The sequence below is a fragment of the Trichechus manatus genome, unplaced genomic scaffold (assembly GCF_000243295.1).
Source record: "Trichechus manatus latirostris isolate Lorelei unplaced genomic scaffold, TriManLat1.0 scaffold00178, whole genome shotgun sequence".
In the NCBI taxonomy this organism is placed as follows: Eukaryota; Metazoa; Chordata; class Mammalia; order Sirenia; family Trichechidae; genus Trichechus; species Trichechus manatus.
Window position 1 is genome coordinate 2,746,939 of NW_004444114.1, and position 22,189 is coordinate 2,769,127.

Consider the following 22,189-nt stretch of genomic DNA (forward strand, 5'->3'; position numbering starts at 1 on the left):
TTATTCTTACCCTGCATTCAGTTTTTGGGCCCAGTCATTGCTTGCCAATGTAGCAGTAGAATGCACCACTGTGACCAGTTCTGCTGTATTCCAGAGCAGCTGTTTCCACTTTTTAGCTTTAGTACTGCTTTTGTTATAATGAAGAATACATAGTAGTGGTAATTTTCCTGAGATTCAAATTCTTTTGGTTTTATTTATTTGGACTGTCAGTACTGCTTTTGCAGTAATGAAGAATGCATTGTAGCGGTAATTTTCCTGAGATAAAAAATCCCTTGGTTTTATTTATTTGGACTGTTTAAGTACTGCTTTTGCAGTAAAAAAGAAGGCATTGTACCATGTTTTGAAAAGTTTCATGAAACAAAATAAAAAGGTTAAGAAGAAGGAGACTAGAATAAAATATATGTGTAGTTATTGCCAGGAGCCTTTATGTTTTATCTCATATTTTGCAAATTTTCAAGAAATAAAAAATAAAATAAAATAAAAACTGATTTTATCATCGACTCATATCAGTAGGATTTACTACATCCTGTGTCCACTGGGACACTATGTGGTCCTAGATAATGGGTATCAAAATCTACCACTTATAACAAAAATTCTGTATTGGTCCTTTAATCAGCATGCCTTCCATTGGTGAAAACACATAGTATCAACAAAAAATTTAAATAATTGGGTCTGCAAAGGGTTAAGCACCTTACTCATAAATTTACATATAATAGCTATATTCTGTTATTAACAGTTAATGCTCTACTTTGACAACAGCTTATGTTGGTCTTGAGATAAACTGTAGTTCTTGAACATATTCCACTGGCTCCCCTTCCTAGTAGCGTGAGAATAAATTCATTAGTGTGAGAGTGAACTGTATTACAATCTTTCCAAAAGATTTCTTAGTGATCTTTCCCTCTTTTTATTTTGGGTAACCAAACATTTTCAGAACACTTCTGTTACAACCTGCAACTCAAGCAAGCACTGTAACCAAGTCATGGATCTCAAAGTTTAAAGTCAAGCCACACGAGTTTTTGAAATATAATAAAAGCAATCGTTAGAAGTCTAAAAAACACTATTTCATCAACATTATTTTAGTCCAAACCCGTTTAAGAACCTAAGCACTTAAGATTTAAGCTATAACAGTCCATTCACATATTTCTTAATATGTCTCATTTTCTGAACAAAGGATTAACAACTTGAATGTAAGAAGCAGGTGTGAGCACTCTAGATAGGTCAAATCTTTAACACCACCCAGACAAGTCTGTAATTTCTGGGCACAGTACACGGCATGCGTGAATTTTGCTTCAATACGTTTTCCATAGTGATAGCTTAGAAAGTCACATAGCCATATCCTACCCATACTTCCATTCCCAGTGGCAGAAGTATTTGCTGATGATTGAAAGGTCAGGCAAAGCAGATGTGAGGGCAGCTGGATTTTCCAGCTATGCTTCAGTGGACTTAGTAGTGGTGCCTGCAATTACCAAATAGCAAAGAGATTTTATTTCAATTGAGTAAAAACAAGAATCTTATGCAGAGTTGTGAGAATAATTGGACATAATATGCAGTTTCTCTCCACTCTCGCTGAGGTCTCTCCTTTTCCTCCTCTCCTACTCAGACTCACAGCCTGGAACTGAACCCAGCACACTGCAAAGGTAACAAATAACCAGCTGCCAACCATTCTGTTTTCAAACATCTTATAAATAGGTATTATTGACCAATGTATGTGGAAGTAATTTTATTTGCATTTCCTACAGTCTTCTCATTTGTTTGGTATCACATTTGATGGTATATACACTTCAAACCAACTTACTCTCATTATTCCTACTGTTCTTTGTTTTATATCCCTCACGTGTGGACTGTGAAACGTAGTGAAAACACAAAGAACAGCAAATGGTGCATTCCAGAGAGGTCAATCACATCACAAATACCCTTGAAGAACAGATGGTCCAATTGCAAACCTCCCGAATCTTGACATCTGTGTGGCAGGCAACTGTACAAGTCAGATGGATAGAGCTTTTAAAGTTTACATAGTCTATCAAAACCAAGTAATTTCTAAAACTGTCCTTTACTAACAAAATATATGGAAATTGTTCTTGTTAAAAGCAGGGACTCTAAGGCTATGTGGATAATGTAATAAATATCCTCTGTAGTCTACTAAAATACCAAAGTCTCAGATTTGCCAGTTAATAACTGCATATTTCTAGAAAATAATTTCTCTGAGTTTTAGTTTTGTCATCTCCAAAATGTGGATTAAAAATACTTGACTCATAGTTTCTCCAATTATTAGAACCTTAGTGTGCACTAGTGTATTACAGTAACAGATATGTAAATACACCACAAAGACATACAACAAACACGACCTATTATTATAGATCCTCTCGCTTGATCTCATGGTTCAGTTTATTATGAAGAGAGAATTGTTAACCTCCTTGATGAAATGAATGATGTAAGTTTATACAGAAGAACTTTTATAAACTGAAATCCTAATTAACACAAACTGTCAATTAAAAAGTTTTTGTCATTTTGCTTGTAGGAAAAGCATAAAAATATAATAAAATGAACTTATTAAAAAAACCCTTCGGTTATATCTTTATATCCAGCTAAATCTCTTATTAAATATTCAGAACTATTCAGTTATCCTGAGTATTTAGATGGTAGACCCTGAAAAGCACAATCAATGCAACATTGTTTACTTTGCATATTGAAAGTATATTAATTATCAGAGGCTTGTGACAATAGAGAAAAAAGAATTTGTTGACTTTCCAATTCACCAAGAATATGCATTGATGTTCTGGATAAGATATATTTCAATTTAGCTGAGAATCTAAAGTTTTATTTTGTACGAAGATGTATCAATTATCACTTTATTGACTTTCAGCTTCAAATTCACCGTTCAGTACTTGCTCAGTGATAATGAATTGGACTCTTAATAAGTTATTTTTCCTTTTCAGTGAGCACGATGTCAAGAGGTGCTGAGGGGATGTTGCAGGGTAAGGTGGCTTCTCTTCCTGGCTTCAGTTGCTGTGTTTTGCTTTCTCGTGCTCCTCCTGCACGGTCCACCAATGGTGCACGCATGGAAGGACATACAGTGGTGCTCTGGCCCAGCTGTGTGTCCAGAATGAGCGATCCCTCAGTGACTTCACGTCACTGACCTGGCCTGGTGACCACCTGGCTACAGCTCTTTTGACCTGGATACTGTGTGTTCAAGGCCTTGTGCAGGCAGCAATACCTCAACTTTTGTGCAAATGCTCATCAACCTTGGCTTAACTCCATCCCAGAGGGTTGTTTCCTCCTTGCCCAGCAACGGAGGACCAGCTCTGGCCTCAGCAACCCAGCAAACTTCTCTGCCATCTAGCAGAATGCAAGCACACTCTTGCCAACCACATCTGAACCTCAGCCTTGAGGAGGGGATCCCCCCTTCCAAGTGTGTCCTTCCTTAGCTACTTTCTCTCAGCCCTAGGTTACCCTCTAGAGTTCTCTTTACATTTTCGTATCTACTCTCTTATCACAGTTTAATAATTCTTTATATTAAACTTCTGTTTAAATTACTGTGCGGTTTTGTCTCCTGATTGGACCAAACTGATATCACAGGAATAATCAAACACATTTTTTTCTAAGCCCTAATTTATTATCTAAGCCGTGGTGGTGCAATGGTTAACTGAAAACCTGGCAGTTCGCCTACCAGCCACTCTGAGGGAGTAAAGACCTGACGATCTGCTCCCATAAAGATTACAGCCTAGGAAACCCTATGGGGCAGTCTACTCTATCCTATAGGGTCGCGGTGAGTTGAAATAGACTCGACGGCACAGAACAAATGACAATTTATTATCTGTTATACTGTTAAAGATCATGTAGAATTTCTTGGATATTCAGTCATAACCAAACCGATCAGATTCCAAATTATTTTTTCATCTTTATGTTCTAAATTGTCACCTGATTTATTTCTATCTTTTCTCAGGGCAGAAGTACTGGGTTCACGTCAGTGCCTCTCAACTGGCTAATTAAGTTGATTTTCATTCAAACAATTTATACTGGTACCAGAAAAGTTACTAAGCAGTAGTATATGACTTAGCAGAGCAAAACGGTTTCAGTCGAAAAAGCCAGAATTAATTTAACTTACATTTCTAATACTCGAGAAGCTCCATGGATTCTTTTGCTCTCCATTTCTTTGAACTAAGGAGGCCTGAGATTGTCAGGGTTCTTAAGCAAACGGAGGAAGAAAGCTTCTGGGGTCAGATGACATTAATACGGGGTCATCAAAACAAATCCATTTATGCTCCCCAAAACTAATACTGGTATGATAAATTCAGTTTACCTTCCTATTTACCAAGGGAACAGTCTGGCATGTTAGTGATACACCAGGGGAAAAAAAAATCAAGACACACCTTAAGATAGTACTATTAAAATATTTTAGACAAAAAAAAAAAATGGTGTCTTTGAATAAGTTAGAATAGCACGAGCTGTGTATGCCTTACAAGCAAAACAAAGGGAAAAAGAAGAAAAACAAACCTGGGTATATTTAAACTAGGGAGCAAAGGTGACAGTTTAGAACATAAAGATGAAGAAATAATTTGGAATCTAATTTTGAAACAGGAACTTTGTCCTTTGAAATATGGATGCATATGAGACAATGGCACGCAATGCCTGGCAGGGAAGTAGTTTTCCTTGGGAACTATATTTGCCTGCAGAGAAACTGAAAAATCACACTCTCTGTGAATTTTAAATTGCTTTATTTTTCTGAGGTCAGTGGTTTTCTAACATGGAAATGTTTTATTCTTCTACACTAAGCCAACAGCTCCAAGCTTTATTGTGTGTGATTACACAGTTACAACAACAGGGAAGAAAACTGCCTCCTTGGCAAATTTTCATTTAACAGGGCTCCCCCAGTTAAATGAAATAAACTCACCTTATTTTCCCCAACTCTGTGTTCAAGGTGTAGAAGCCACACCTCTCTTAATCTTGCCACCTACTCCGGCAGCTTCTAAGTCATTGAATAAAGAGTAAAATTCAATAATATAATACAAATGGTTTATTCTAAATTTTCTTCATAAAATGAACAGTTCAATCAGATTCTTACATTAAATTAATATGCATATCTCCGTAGTGTGATAAACATACGGGTCAATATTTACTTTTGGAAGGAAAAGGGATTCTTCCACAAACTTTTGGGGTTGGTGCTTACTGAGTTAAATACTCACTTCACATTCATATGTACAACATAAAACTTTTTATCAGTCTGAGATTGCTGTTAGGTAGCCATGTGTCCTAGCCCCTTTCCTCTTTTAAATTTAAATACTGCAAAGGAACCATTTTCCCTATAAGGCTCCCACACTTGGGATGGAACCTTCTCTGTGGAATGCTGACACCCTATTAATTAGTGGTTATGAGTGGGAGCTGCTCTCTCTCAGCAACTCCTATTCTGCCATCAGTCAAGTGTGATTCTGTAATAAATTTCCACAAAGCAAACTATTTCTGGTAATTCTCCCTAATTAACACCAGGCCTGCTAATAATACATCAGTACCTATGTGTTTCTGATATAACCAAGATCTTGTTTGAGAGTACCCAAAAAGGGAAACCGCCAACCTAAGTTAAGCTTTTCCTGGCAAAAAGGATTTTGTATGTAGTTCTGTAAGAAAACCTTTGATAATCTTATATTGGAGACATTGTGACCAGAAAACACTGAGCAACAGGGAGGCTTGTTCTGGTGTGAGCCCTGAATGGGGATTTATTTTGAACACACACTGTTGAGTCTTAAGCCTATAAATCTTGTACTGGATTACTGTTCCTTAACGAAGGAATGACAGATCTCTTATTTTGTCGGTGCATTTTAATGTGCAATGACGTGATTGATACAAACCAAACAGCAGCTATTAAAATGTCAGATGCAGGCTTGATGCCCTTAAAAGTTTGGCTTCTGGAGTTTAATATACTGTGAGCAAATAGACTTGAATTTGTCTTTTATTCCTAATATACAGCCTGCAACAGAAACACTCCTCTTTAATTTACACAGATGGGAAAAAAATCTTACTAAAACCAATAAACAAATGAGGAAGAGGTGAGCCTACCTAGTTATGGAATAGTTAGCTAATGAGATTGGGATGAGTTAAGCATGAAGTAACTTACCTTGGTTACAAAGGTAACCAAGGCAAAATGTAGATTATGAGTTATGTTGTTTGCATATAATACTTAATATGATAGATAATTCCAATAATCTGAGCAATTTAAAAAAAAATTTTACCTACTTATTCATAAATATTTATTGTGTATATTCTACATATAGAGCATAAAAATGAATAAAAGTAGAATAAATGTGACAGTATTTTCAAATGCTTTGTTTCTTGGACATTTTGATAGGCCAATATCATAAAAGAGGGTTTCTTCTGAAAATCAAACATCTCATCCTATCCTGTGAATACAGAACACGGCCTTCTCATGGTGATTTTTAACGGAAACATTTCCCACCCACAAAGAAAAACCAGGAGAGCTTGTCTACATCACTGTGGTCATTTATTTATTAGGTGCACATTAAGTATTACTTTACTGATTATATTTCTCTTGTGGTTTTTTAATTAGAAAATGTATCCAAAAGCAAAACAGCAGAGATATATACAAATTCAAAAATTTAAAGAAATTAGAGTTTAACAGATAAGGCAAACGATACATTGAGAATCCAAATCTAATACCTTTAAACATTTGGGGAGATAAGTGGGAGTGGGACACACTGAGGCCAGATTAGATTTGTGTAAAATTATTCAGTATATTTTTCCTTATGTCTGAAAAGTCTCTCCCTTCAGTAGGGATGACTAAACTGCAAATGTCTCAGAAATGTTAATACAATGCCAAATTTACACTTGAACAGGGAAAAGGAAGAATTCTTTCCTATAAAGGTGGTTCTAATACAGTACCCTTTGAAATGGTACCATGAATACATTTTTACTATAGGTAATTTTAACACAACACTGCATTAATATTTAAAAAATTTAAACTCTATTTGTTTTAATACTGTGACTATCCCAAATGATTAGGTTTTAGTCTTAGATTTTAAATGTAATCTGAATTCATACAACACATTTGCTACCATAAACATAAGCAGTGGGGAATTTTAGGTTGCTACTTCAGGGGGCAACATTCGATCCATGTAAGTCTAGGCAATTTTTATAAATCTGAACCTATCACTAAAATTCTGAAATTGGGAAATTCAAGTAGGGGAAATTTTAGAGTGATGTACTATGATTTTAATGTGTGTTGTATCAAGTACAGCATTCCAAAATATACATCTAGACAGACTAACAGTGAATGCTCTACAGTGAAGAAGTAATAATAAAAAACACTACTGACATGGAATATTTATATTCCGAACAATAAATATTCAGGGAGCTCACCAGAAGAATAAAGTGCTCTGCCAGTTATTAAAAGATTAACGCTGGTGTATAAAATATGGCATTCCCCACTGGAAAATACAAACATTCTTCTGGGATATGTTCAATATTTATTTCACAGATTAACTGCTTTAAGAACAAATATAAAGCTTTGCCAGAGAAGAGGGAGGCAAAGCACAAAGACAAAATCATTAGGAAGCATCATTAACGTTTTAGGGATAAAATTTAGAGAAATGCAAAATTATGCTCCATGAATAATATGCAGAAAGAAAGGTCTAATGAAAATGAAATCCTTAATGTAAGAAATCTAGGTCAAATTCTTTGGGAAAAATAGCCCCATGCCATTGATTTATTAAATACTATCTTGGCATAAAATCTATTAAGGCAAAACTAAACAAAAAAATCTCTACCACACCAAAAAACCACCAACTTATTCTGTGTTGTATCAAGTAAAAGTCTGACATTAAGATACGTGACAATGTACATCAGCCAGCATGTCTTCTATAGGTGATTTCAGCAGCAACAAGAAATAATGCACAATCAGTTCCAGTATGTTATTTCGAAAGAAACTTCCTGCCTCCCCACAAGATGCAGGGTGAGGAGGCACTTTTGGGTTGTTATTGGTGGAGCACTCAGTTTGCCACTTTGTGTCCCTCTTCCTATTCTTTTGTCCCCAGTTAATTATTATCTGAATATGATATAAATCCGCTAGACCACAAATTAACAGCTTTCAGGACAGATGCCTTGAAAGTTCTTAGGGAGGTTAAACAAATATGGTCACCTAAAACCTCCCTCACTAACAAACACGCGCACAATAGAAGTGAAGTTGTCAGTGAGTGACGGGGCAGGAAGGACTTTGGGCTCTGTCTCAACTTTAAAAGCTTGCTACCCCAAACAGATTTATATCATGATTTAGTGGGATCATGGCTTTTCATTCACTTTAGAAACAAAGAGAAAAATTATCAAATACATAATTTTTTTCCCTCACTGGGCAAATATCAACCGGATCCATTATTTTACCACAGTTATTTCTCTAACCCCACGTGGTACCTACATAATTCTGTCCCCAAATTAGGAAAACAAATAATGGGCCAATCTGAGTAATTAATCACATTTCCGTTCTACACTACCAAACCTCTGTGAATAAAAGCTTTCCAAACTTCATGATTACATTGAAGTAGTTCACTTATTATTGAGAACTACAAAAAAAAAAAAAAAAAAATCTAGATTTTTATCACATGTCCAAATCAATCTTCTGGTTATTCTTCTAATTAGAATTAAAGGAAAAGAAAATTATTCTGCAAAGAGAGCTCTCAAACCTTCGCTGGTCAGTAGTAGACCTTTGAAACTGATCTAATTGATTCATTGTCTAAAAAAGGGGAAATTTTTATTTTTTAGTACAATCCTCTGATTTACCATAAATTCCCAACCACATTCTTTTCTACTTATTCTCTTTAAAGAGAGAGAAAACTAAATTTCAGAGCACAAAGTTATTTAATTGGCACTTTATCTCAGCATAAGAGGAAAAAATGGAGTTTGAATAATTAGGTGATGAAACATACACAATGAATAGAAACACTCAAAGTCTAATAAAAGACAAAACTATGAGATTGATAAGCTATATGGTAGCTTCTAGGGGGATGGAAGAAAAATATAACATCTAAATATGATATTTTGATTAAAAAAATTCATTGGAAAAAAGTCTCAGTCTCTCCTACTGGAATGATCAACTGTAAGGAAAGAAAAAGTAGACATAGTTTTTAAAAAATTAACACCTACTATTGATAAAATTCGGTTTAAACTCCTATTTAGTGTTTTAAAGATAAACATGTATTTACTTAGTTTTTAATACAATGATTCTCTTATTGAAAAAGTATAAGGCATTTTCATTGCCTTTTACAGATTTACGTAAAACAAGAAAGCATAATTATTTCAGCACAGAGGCTGAAATTTTTATTCTAAAATTTAATTCTTCACTAATTTATTCTAAGAGGAATTTAATAGTCAACCAGGAAATTGGTTTTTATAAAAGCTATTTTATAGGCAGAAAATACAGGGAAAAAAAGTAATAATAAATGCCAAACTGTCTTTTTACTTTATGAAGCCAAATATTTCCTCATAGACTTGGTTTTTAAAGCTGGAACCTATCCCTTCAGGGCCACTATTATTTTTCAAAACTCCATATAATTAGCACATCTAAAAATTAATTGATAATTTTAATTCTCTTTCTCATCAAATTTCTTCTCTTCTCCTGAACTGTCGACTTTTAAAAATTCACAGAATGAGCATGTTTCTTGCAAAGTGGCTTGTCCTTTTTGGAGAAAAAGGTCTGACCTTCCAAACTTTCACAACACACCTGAAACAGAAGCATTATTTAAGAGAATATCATCATTTTATCAAGTATGCCTAAGAAGGGGAAGGTGATTGTTCTCCCAGTGGGTAATATGGCAAAGCACTTTAGTTGGCTTATGTTAGACACCCTCGTATTTCATGACTTCTATGACATTTCAGGTAATCTTTCAAAAGCAATTAAGAATGACTTTTTCCTGGAATATATTCTAATTTGTTTAAATCACTAATTGTTATTTTTCCTTTATTGGAAGGAAAGCACTTAACCCTAATGAAAAAAGTAATACGTAAAGAGGTCACATTAAATTTACTTTTTCTCCCTAAATTCTAATCAATACTTTAAATCTGCTTCCTGTTGTGGAGAACCAAAGTACTTAAACCAAAAACTCAACTCAATTGCTTTGCCAAACTTTCTCAAGCCCAGCTTTAGCCTGCCTCCAAATACGCAGGACTAGGGTACCTGGTACTTCTTTTCAATTTGTTTATCTCTTACAGTGAAAACTCTGGTCAACACCTGGCTGCTGGATTTTTAAACAGTAAGTTAACTATGCACATTTATGCCTTCTTCTTGTCTTTCCTACTGTCTTTGTTAATTATAATGCTCATAAGCAGATCTAACAGAGAACAGGAGAAGGAAAATCACCTCAAAGTAGTTGTTTATAGATTTTATGAAGTCTAAAGTATGGATGAGGCAAATAAGACAGGGTTCAAGAGTAATGTCTGGAGAAATCATTTGACTTCAATTAACATTACTTTTTTTTCCTACTATACAATGGGAATTGAGAATTGTTAGCTATATTAAATCTAATAAAAAAATCATGCATCTGAAGAAAGCACCTTTACTGTATATTTTCTAAATTAAAATAATAATTAAAAAAACCCTTAATGTTAATTTCTAAATCTATCCTTAGTATTAAAAACAAAGTAAAAAATATTAATAAAGTATCAAATGAAACAGGTAAATATTTTACATTTATGATCAGCTCAAAAAGAAAAGAACATTCATGGTCTATTGTTAATGACCATAAATATTCTTTTCTCTTCAATCTTATAATAAACACGCAGTAAAATATTTACCTATTCCATCATTAAGGAAGGAAATGGATCAACATACAGTTTACTCCCAGTGTTAATTCAACAATAGATATTTATAATTGTTTATTTCTACTTTAAGAGGTACCTAATGTTTCCTAAAACTGCTAACATTCCTTACATAATAAAACAGAGCTTAAAAAAGGGATCTTACTGTTTTAAGAAATATATATCTTCTCTTTATAGACAAAAGAGCATTAATAGTATTTTCTCTAAATGGGTAAGCATCTTTATATATCAAATAATCTTAAAAGGTGCCCAAATTTTTAATAAACAACTTTTAAAATCACTTTAAAAATGTATTTTTCTTAAGGTTTTAAGAACTGAATGATATAAACTGTTATTTCCATGAATTACTTAGGCTAGAACTGGCTGTGTTGTGCTCCTTTACTTAGAAACCAGAGTTTACTTACTGAGCATACAAAGCAAGTGTCATGCCAGGTATAACCCAGAGCTTCCAGAAACATGTCTCCAGCTTCTATGGGAAATTCACATCCACGGCATATGGTACCAAAGAGAGCATAATAATCTGTATTGGGAGGACAAAGGAGAAATATAACTTAAATACAACAGAGAGATTCATTTATCTACTCATTCACTCACTCAAATTCACTTAACAAACACCTGAAACATGCATGATTTAAACATAAGGCAGGCTTTTGTTTTCAACTCCTAACTTGGTGTATTTCTGAGTACTTAAGATCTTATATTGGTTTACTATGCTGGGATACAAAAGAACCTTCTCTTTTAAAGACAGCTTAAGGAAATATATATACATTTGAGGACCATAAACAATTAGCAGATGTAAACAAAAGCAATAGGTTTTTGAAATATTAGCAAAGCGTTCAAGCTCCTTTGCATTGTTAAATAAAGGAGAGAGGACCTAATCATTTAAAGAGATGTTATAGAAGTTTACATATCTGACTCCTTTACTAGACTGCAAGGTTCCTGAGAGCAGGTACAGTGACTTTCTTCATCTCTGTATTCCAAAAACTTAAAACAGCAGCTGCAAGTACTAGACTGCACGAAATAAATACCTGTTAAACTCAACTGAAAATACAAAAGTGGTGGAAATGTTTACTTGGCCCACACTCAGCACAGGGAAATTCCTTTATTGTATATGTGCCCATATATAGCTTTGCCTTTTCATATGTGTTTAGTTTCATATAAAAATATACTTTAGAATGACAGTTCTAGAAAGCAGCAACAAAATCCAGATTAAAGGAGATAATGTGAAAAATCTTGGTAAACTCCAAAGTCAAGTTTATTTCTATATGTAAGCAATAATATTAGTGTTTAAAATTGATGAAAATAAAGATGATAGTAATTAAAAATTGTAAGCAAATGGCATACCACAGCTTTAGATATGTTTAGCATGTTTCAAGTTTCTCTTCGTAAAATAATTTATGTGACTTAACATTTTTTATTATATTTTCCCATGTAATATTCTCACTTCTGTCCAGTTACTTAAATGCCCAAATACATATGAAGAAAAAATAACACTGTTCTCTGATAAGTTATCACTAGACATGACTATTCCAAAAACACACAAGAGGACTTCCAATAATTAGCAACAGTAAGACTAATTACCATAAATCAGGAATAAATGTCTGACATTGACTAATTTTGTAATGTATCTGACTTGGTGAGAAAAAAAGAGAAACGATACAGGAAACTTCCATGAATAAGTGTCATGACTGAGTTTTCAGTTGGACTGTATCACAACATTAGCCACAATTTCTTTTGCTGTATTTTTTTTTTCAATTTTATGACTTCATTGTAGAAATCCTTAGCCAGAACTTTACACAGATTGCAGTTATAAAACACTAACAGGATTTCCTTCTGAAGAAAGCACTTCTGACAAGATGTTTCTCTGCTATTACTAAATTAGAATATCAGCATTTTCTTTTATGCAGATACTCTCAGTATGGTGTTTACTCATGGTTCACTCTTTGGCCTTTGATATTTTTAATTTAAAATGTTGGAGAAGAAAGTAGGCCATCATTTGCAACTTGATTCACCTTTCTTAGCAATCTTCGGTATTCTGAGTTCCTTAGTACCATTTGCTCGATACACATCCATAGAGTCCTACTGCATTTCAGGCACTGTTCTAGGCACTGGGGTACAGTGATGAAGACAGATGTGGGTGCTCCATCTTGTGGCTTATATGCTCAGCGGAAACAGGATATCATCATTTATTAATATTTAAAAAAATAAATGACAATAAATAATTTCAGACTGTGATAAGTGCCATGAAGCAAAGAAAATAGTGAATTGATATATAGACTAATGGTGTGTATAAGAGAGAGTGTAAGTGTACCACATTATGTAGGAGGGTAATAGTTGTGATGAGACTTGAAGAGTACGAAATAACCACCAAAGAGAATCTGAGGAAGAACATCCCAGTTAAAAGAAACAAGAAGTATAAAAGCCCTGAGGAAGAAAAGATCCTGGCATGCTCAGAAACAGCAAAGAGGCGACTAGCTAGAACCAAGTACACAAGGTAAAGTGGCAGGCAGGTGATGAGGTTGGCAAAGCAGTGGTAAGGAGTATGGTATAGTTTTTACTTAGATACAAGTGGAAGCCATCGAAGGGTTTTAAACACAACCTGATTCACATGTTAAACATTACTGTAACTGCAGTGTAGCTACTATTTGAGATTAGGGGGAAAGAGAGATACCATTTAGTTGTCTATTACAATGTCCAGGCAAAGGGTAAGACTGAGTTAGATTTAGTGGTGGCAATTAAGATGGAGAGAAACGAATAAATTCAATATACGGAACTGCCAGGATTTACTAATGGGTTTGGATATGAGGAGAACTAAAGGAAGAGCAGAATCCAAATAGATCCCTAGGTTTTTGATTTGTGAACAGTGAGGTCATTTATTGAGAAGGGGAAAGACTGGGTTAAGAACAGGTTTGGTAGGTTAAAGAAAAACAAAACTAAGAACAGGCCAAGTGGATCAAAGCAACATTTAAATAAACCTTTGATAACATTATTCCCTTTCTGTAAGCAATTCTTTGAATTCTTAAAAGAAGGTTTTAAAGAATACGTTAAATATGATATTAAACCTGGATGGATGGTTTTACATGTGTTTTGGGTAGACCGGGATTATCTGAGTCAAAATGTCTTGCAAAGCTTCTAAAACAAAACAAAAAAACAATTCTTCAGAAAAATTAAGTGGAATTCCAAAATATGAAATAGTCTAGTTGAATCAGGGTAGGCAGCCTGCAGCCAACCTGTTCCAAAATGGCCCATGGGGCACTTCACAGGAATTTCTGAGACTTCCTGGTGGACAGTCTGGAATAGATAGTCCAGGTTAGTCCTATGGAGCCAAAAGTGAGGTGAAAATAGAATATTAAGTGGGCAAAGAAGAGTACAGTGATGCTGATTAGAAACTGACTGCTCCTTTAATTTGACTACCCTGCAATACTCCCTTCTTCAAACACCATACCTTGAACTTCAAGGCAGAACAGCAATAAAACTCAATCGTGGGGATGTAGTGGTAGTGAGTGCAGGCATGATAAGGGAAAGATGTTTTATTTTTTGCAACATGTATGCATAGTAGTAATATGTAAGTAAGAGCAATATTAATAAATGTTATGAAAGTGTGCTTACAGCCTTTGAAAAGGAAATGTAGTAAATAGGTCCTTAGAGCCTACTTTATTAACAACAACTTTACTAAGCAAGCAATCCAAGCCAAGACTACCCTCCCATTCAGTGACGGTAATAAAAGATTTGAAATTTATTTTCAAAGCAGTTGCCTTAAACAGCGAATCAATATCATATTCAAGAGTTGACTACCTTTCATGTTTATAACTACTCAAAATTCACTACTCAAGTGTAAGAGGTAGCTTTAAGGTACACAATTTGGTAGAATTTATATCCATGAATTATTGGGGATTCAAGCAAAAAATTTTTCCTACAAAGTCATGTTTACAGGTTCAAATCTTATAATGAAGTTGGGAGTATGTATTTTCACAGAGTCACATAAAAAGTTTACATAGTTTTTTGCCACATATTTAGAGTAACATTAAATGTCCCAAATACAATTAGGAAAACCACTCTGCCTACTATTTTTTTTCAACTTAACAGCAACATAAGGGTTAACATTTTACCTTTTTTCAAGCCTTAAGACTAATGGTTTCATGATCTTACCTGTCTCGCAGTAGGGTTCACCATCCTCCAAGTGAAAAACATTATTACGAATGGGTTTTCCACAAGCTACACACACAAAACAGGAAACATGCCAAGTTTGTTTCAAAGCATTGATGACTTCCTGGTACGGAAAGATAATTGGGTGTCAAAAAAGATAATAAATACACACATGCTCATTTTAATAGCTGTACTAACACCGACCTATAAAACTCACCCAAAGTAGACACACATGCTTTTTCTTTGCCTTGAGTTTTTCCTCTAAAGGACAGACTCACAAATCACCTAAATCAGTTCACTATGTATATTTTTCACAAACACACATCAATAATTTAAGGAATGATTACTATGTTATTTAAACATTATACACGTGGTGAATAAACCAAGCATTTCATAAATGCTTGCTGCAATATAATCTGCTTTCTTTCAAAGGGTGTCAGGAAACATTAATTTATAAAAGCTTCATAGTATCATCTTGGAAATGTCAAGGGAGGGGGGGAAGCATTTTAAAACTAAAACAAACCTATACTTTGGTGCATTATGGAAACAATAATGTAATCAGTGTAATCCAATCAGTTTTGCTCATGTTTAGGGTTTCGGAAATCAGCTGTGACCTGAGGACTAAGCGTGCACTCAAGTGTCTAAAATTTGAACCATAAAACACAGATTCCAGTCAATACTGTCCCTATGGCTAAACACATCAAGAATAACAGACTTGGGGCAGATAGTAATTAGTAAGTTTTGGGGAGTTGGTTTTGCAAGGAATTATTTCTCTGGATTTAGAGAAGAGTTAGAGCCATTAAAAACAGTATTTTTGAAGAATAGTCAATAAATGGGAATATATTCTTTCATAATATTTATTACAAAAAAACAGGATACTAGACACAAAATATGGTTACAATTTTGTAAATGAATTACTTACTGTTGTGGATTCTGTCCTCCCAAAATATGTATGGTACCTGTGGATGTGATCCCATTTGGAAATGGGGTTTTCTTTTGTTAGGTTAATCAGGTCATACCACAGTAGGCTGGGTACTAAATCTATCACTTCTGAGTTATAAAAGGAGCAGAACAGACACAGAGACACACACGGGGGAAGATGCCATATGAAGCAAGACACACAAGGCAGCGGCATATAGAAGCCCAGGAACTTCAAGGATTGCTGGCAGCTACTAGAAGCTGAAAAAGATAGAGAAGGACCTCCCTCTAGAGCCATACCCTGAATTCAGATTTCTAGCCTCCTAAAACTGTGAGAAAATCAATTTATGTTCTTTAAAGTCATCCACTTCTGTTTTTTGTTACGGCAGCACTAGGTAACTAAGACGAAGAGCAAACTGGACTGTCACTGTGTCACCTAGACCTGCTTTTTCTGTGGTATGCACAGTCTGTTTTTTTGTGGGAGACAGGCTCTGGGTGCCCTCCCTGGTGACGCCCCCATCTATGCAGAGCCCCTTCCCACTCCCACGTGGCCTGGCAAACTGAAGGCTCTCGGTGATTGTTCTCAGGAGTATGGTGAGCCCATGGAAAGGTACAAGTGCTAATCCTGCACAGAGTTGTCAAAGTTCATTTATTCAACACACGTTTACTGAGTTCCTACTATGCGCCAGGCCCCATGTTAAGTCCTGGGAGTACAATGCTTACCAAAACGAGCCTGATTCTCTCAGGGCACCTCACTAATGCTCCTCATTGTGCCCTGGAAAACTTCCAACCGCCAGGGTCTGTATCTCTGACTCTGAGGGTTCTTTCCAGAATTGCAGGGGGCTGAGCAGAAATACTGGGGAACTAATATATCCCCAGAAGCCCTCAGCCAATAGGACTGACGGGAAATGGTGTGTAAATTCCCTAGCTCCCTAGCCCCTTGGAGATATAATTCTGAGGCTTTAGAATCATACGCCCATTTTCCAGTTTCCTCATGGTAGTAAACCCCAATAGCCTACTGCGGTAGCTGGCATCATAGTATACCCTTCTTGACTGCCTTCCTTTTCTTGTGTCATTTCCCTACCCCCTTACCTGGAATTCCCAAATAAACTCTTTGCACTTAAAAAAAAAAAAGCAAACTGGAAAATTCATTTATAAAGTTAACAGTGATTATCTGAGGCTGGTAAATATACAAATATTTTAAATTTTATTCTTTATGTTTTTTCTATTTTCTAATTTTTCTAGAGTAAAAACATTTATAATAGCCAAGATAAAACAAAATTATATAAAATGAATTACTGGCATTAGAAAATGCCATAGTTTATTACTGAAGGACAATGACAAGAATTGGCAGTCATTTAGATGCAAAAAGATCACCATGGATATTTATAACAAAGTACATTGACCCAAATCCATTCTCCAAGGCTTCCAGCAAATACGTCCCTTTCCATCCTTGAGCCATATTACTATTTCTTCTTTAACAGGTCATCAAACCACTAAAACGCAACCCAGAGAGTCTATCGTTTTAGTGAAGTTCTGGTTCATCTCTGAAGCAATAAGATTTCTATTTCCTAGAAGCTTATTTGGTTCTAAGATTGACTCTTACTTGCTTTTATTATTTTTAAATTATTTATTATTAATCCACAGAACACATTTATACACTAAAACGGTATTCATTTACACTGTACTAATTATAATTAATTTTCACCATTTGGGGAGGTCCAGGCTGAATCACTCTACGTATAATACCAACTAATAATATAAAACATTTCAACTGCTATATTTATAATTTAAAGATCTTCAATGTTTTAGACTTATTTAAAGATGTACTCTATAATTAAGAATACGCAAATCATATTAACATTGTTTCAATTGATATGAATGAATATTTCATTATTATATTTTCATACTGACAGTATTAGAATTCAGAAATCCATTTCCAACTTTTAAATGAGGCCAGGCAACTTAGCTGCTTCTAAAATCAAATTCCAGCTCCTGGTCTCCCATAGGGGTAAGACTGATTCTTACTTTATAACTGCAAACTGGGTATTTCAGAGCAGGAAATTTATTCATTTGTAATTATTTATTATGTATCTGATTCCTAAATTACTCTTTCTGCAAAAAAAAAAAAAAAAAGAAAAAAAAAAGGAAGGTTTTGAAATTATTTTTCCACCACATGTGTACTCTCATAAAACTGAGGTTATATTTTTAAACATTATATATACTCAAGAAAAATACATCATTTATAAGTCTCACGTTTTATATATTCATGAGATCTGTGTCCTACACTTGAACCTTGACAAGTGGGGAAATGCTGCTCTTGAAAAGCTATGGAATTTAATTTAAAACAGTAAAGGTGTCAGTTCTGAGAACTCTGATGTGTGTGGTCCTGTGTGACCTCTGCATTACTGAGCAAACAGGGTCCTGCTGAAGTAACACACCCACAGTAAATTATTTTTTCCCCACAGTGGCCAGACTTTTTCACCAGACAATTCAGCACTCAGTAAGACAAAACCAAAGACAACCTAACCCCATGAGTCTGATATGCTTCTACAGGAGTCTATTTAGTTTTGCTTCAAAATAACAAAATAGTGACAAAAGCAGCGAGGGGAAAGAGCAAGAAGAAAAGAAAAACAGATGATGAAAGAATGTCATAACAAAAAGTTGTTTTATTTTAAAACTCACTCAAAATAAAAAGCCTTCCAATACTTACTCCAAGGATCTTCCTTTGGCACCGACCACATTCAGGAGCAAAGAATTTCTCGTAACATAGCTCACAATACAGAGCTCCCTTTTCTTCTACAAATCCAGTGTAAGCCATAGTATTTTTGCAGTGAGCACAGTTAAATTCTTCTGGGTGCCAAGATTTCCCCAGGGCCACTAGAAATGGTCCCCTGCCAGAAGAAAGGAGATAAATTTGGCTCAGGAATAAAAAGTTTGTTAAAGTTAGCCTGGATACGAAAAACAAACCAAACCTGATGCTGTCGAGTCAATTCTGACTCACAGCTACCCTACAGGACAGAGGAGAACTGCCCCACAGGGTTGTCAAGGAGCGGCTGGTGGATTCAAACTGCCGAACTTTTGGTTAGCAGCCAAGCTCTTAACCACTACGCCATCAGGGCTCCAAGCCTGGATAGGACCCCTTTTATGTAGCTTCTAATCAGTTAAAATACTTGCTTAATTCTCTTTCTCAAGGACTGAACACCTGGGTGCTCTAAGTTTGCATAAGGACTCTGCATTTATGTGAAGAGAAAATGGGAACAGAGTTAAGGGCATTTAAAGGACTCCTTCAAGAAAGGTTATTTTTTCCACCTTTTTTCTTTCCAGGGGATTTAGTTACCACCAAATGTTTTATTGAGCTGCAATGAGTGAATCTGTCCGTGTGATATTAGGATTGAGAATGAGGATGTTAGCTGTGACAGAAAGTGACTGTGACAAAAACTGAAGCAACCAGAAAAACGTGTATGGTTTAGTCAAGGATCGGAGTTTGACATTTCTATAAAATAAACAAGAAAAAAATCTACTTGGCTATGTCAGTCTTATAAACAGTAATAATTATTATCCGAGAAACTATTCTAGTCAATTTCTCTTCCCTACACATTATTTCATATACTTATTTCTCAACTCTATAAACATCAAATCCTCACCCTTCTTAAAATGACTATAGAAACTATAAACTAGATATTATGGATTGTTTAAAGTTACTTGGAAGGAGGTTTTACTTAATTCAAATACGACCAATCTTAAATGCACTTTGGTATCAAGGCAACAGATGTCTGTAGAGAGATTTTTCTCAATAAATACTATACAGTCATGAATTAATAAGATGCATTTGGTTTGCTTGACAGGAATCCACTATGAAGCCTCATCTAGTCATGAGGTCTGCAGAGATTAACCATTCTAGTCTCTGCAACCCACTTTCAGTAGCTATATCACACTAATTTTTATTCACAGAGTAGCTTTACCTCCAAGGCACTTTTATACTTATCTAATTTGTCCATGCAACATTCCTGTGAGATACACCAGGGCAGTTATTATGAGCTCTGTTTAACAGATGGAGATACAGTGTGTTCAAAAGATATGACCAAAATCATAAAATCACTGACTGAGCCAAGGCCAGAAGGGGAATTTCCTGATTCCTAGTATATTGTTCTAGTCGATTGTTATTCTGTCTTTGATCTCATTATCATCAATTACCATCACTAAAAGACCACATGGTAACTATTAGTAAGCCCAAGACACTGGCTTTTAGACAGATTAAAAACCAAGCCGTCGAGTTGATTCTGAATCATAGTGACCCTATATGACAGAGGAGAATTGCCCCATAGGGTTTCCAAGGAGCGGCTGGTGGATTCGAACTGATGACCTTTTGGTTAGCAGCCATAGCTCTTAACCACTGCAACACCAGGGCTCCTTGATTATTAACAGGGAAAGTCACAACAATGAGCACCACAAAGTCAGTATTTTTTAACCTTTGAAAATAATATAAACCTTTCTACTCAATAACTATCTTGCATTGATAAATTCTTAGCAAACACACTGACATTTATTCAGAACCAGCACCTAATCTGCAAGAGTCAGGAAAGTAGAAAGACTAAAAATGTCTCTGTGGAGTATAAAGGGTATTTTCTAGCCCCATTAAAATTTTTTTTTTCACATAAAATCTACAATTCAGATTTCTATTAACATAAACTAGTCTCTCCCCAAAAAGCTCAAACTAAGGAAGAACTTTCGTATTATTGATTATCCTATAAACACTTAAACTGAATATATTGCAAACCAAACTCATTTCTTCTCGCTACTCCTTGTGCTCTATTCCTTACCTTTTTAGGAATGCTGTTACCTTTCATCCAGTTGCCTAATCCTAAAACCTGAACTCCTCAGGTTCCCTTGGTCCCTTCCCCACCCCCACCTTAGTCAACTGGTCACCAACTTATGTCAGTTCTGTATCTTTTAATTTTTCAAATCATCCCTCTCCTCTACCATCACTGTCACTTCTTGTTTCAGTTTTTTTTTTAAACAATGAAGAATTTCTTTAATATTTTCCTTTAAACTAAATATTCTTTTTTTATTGTTGTAAATATATATATAACACAATGTTTGTAAATATATATATAACACAATGTTTGCCAATTCAACATTTTTCAGGTGTACAATTTAGTGATAGTGATTACATTGATCATGCTGTGCAATCACCACCCATAATCATTGCCAAATTTCCCATTACCATAAACAAACACTCACTAAACAAAAACTCCTCCTTTTCCCCTCCCTCCTGCCCCTGGTAACTACTAATAAACTTTGGTCTCTATACATTTGTCTATTCTTATTACTTCATATAAGTGAGAGCATAAATCTTAGTCCTTTTGTGACTGATTTATTTCACTGATCATACAGTTTTTGAGGTTCATCCATGTTGTACCATGGAGGATCAGGACTTCATTTCTCTTTCTAGCTAAGCAGTATTCCATTGTATGTATATACCACATTTTGTTTATCCATTCACCCCTTGATGGACACTGGGGTTGTTTCTACCTTTCGGCCACTGTGAATAGTGCTGCAATGTACATTAGTGTACATGTGTCTACTTCTGTTGCTGCTTTCAGGCCTCTTGAGCATATACCTAGGAGTGGAATTTTGGGTTATATGGTAATTCTATGTTTAACTTTTTTTTTTTTTAATTGTTGTAGTTTAAATGAAACTTACTTTACATTTCAAGTTAGTCTCCCATACAAAATGTTATACATATATTGTTATTTGATCCTAATTGCTCACCCCATTCTGCGAAAGCACACACCTCCTTTCCACCCCTGACTCCCCATGTCCATTCAACCAGCTCCCAACCCTCTCTGCCTGCCCATCTCACCTCTGGACAGAAGCTGCCCCTTTGGTCTCTTGTATCTACTTGACTAAGAGGCACACTCTTCACGAGTATCACTTTATGTCCCACAGTCCAGTCCAATCCCTGTCTGAAGAGTTGGCCTCAGGAATTGTTTTAGTTCTGGGCTGACAGAGAATCCAGGGGCCATGCTTTCCGGGGTATCTCCAGTCTCAGTCAGACCATTAAGCCTGGTCTTATTAGAAATTGAATTCTGCACCCCATCTTTCTGCTGCTCCATCAGGGACTCTCTGCTGTGTTCCCTGGCAGGGTGGTCGCTGGTGGCAGCCAGACACCATCTAGTTCTTCTGGTCTCAGGCTGATGCAGTCTCCGGTTTATGTGGCCCTTTCTGTCTCTTGCGCTAATACTTTCCTTGTGTCTTTGGTGTTCTTCAATCTCCTTTACTCCAGGTGGTTGGGACCAACTGATGC

The 22,189-nt window shown here is 35.4% G+C and overlaps 1 protein-coding gene across 10 annotated transcripts in view; it reads right to left on the bottom strand.

Annotated features, from left to right (window-relative positions):
* Positions 1–419: 419 nt before the first annotated feature.
* Positions 420–22,189, bottom strand: part of PDLIM5 (PDZ and LIM domain 5) — a 250,920-nt gene continuing 229,150 nt past the window's right edge. For 8 of the 10 annotated variants that reach the window (XM_023741344.1, XM_023741337.1, XM_004387014.2 and 5 more), the window contains 4 exons: positions 18,593–18,773; positions 14,965–15,085; positions 11,220–11,335; positions 6,490–9,721 (listed from right to left, as the gene is read on the bottom strand). In XM_023741344.1, coding sequence (XP_023597112.1) covers positions 9,632–9,721; positions 11,220–11,335; positions 14,965–15,085; positions 18,593–18,773 — 508 coding nt within the window. In that variant the 3' untranslated portion in view covers positions 6,490–9,631. Of the gene's footprint in view, positions 1,976–2,751; positions 4,967–6,489; positions 9,722–11,219; positions 11,336–14,964; positions 15,086–18,592; positions 18,774–22,189 lie in introns of those variants that run through there. The other 2 variants (XR_002825708.1, XM_023741339.1) reach the window with 2 other exon arrangements.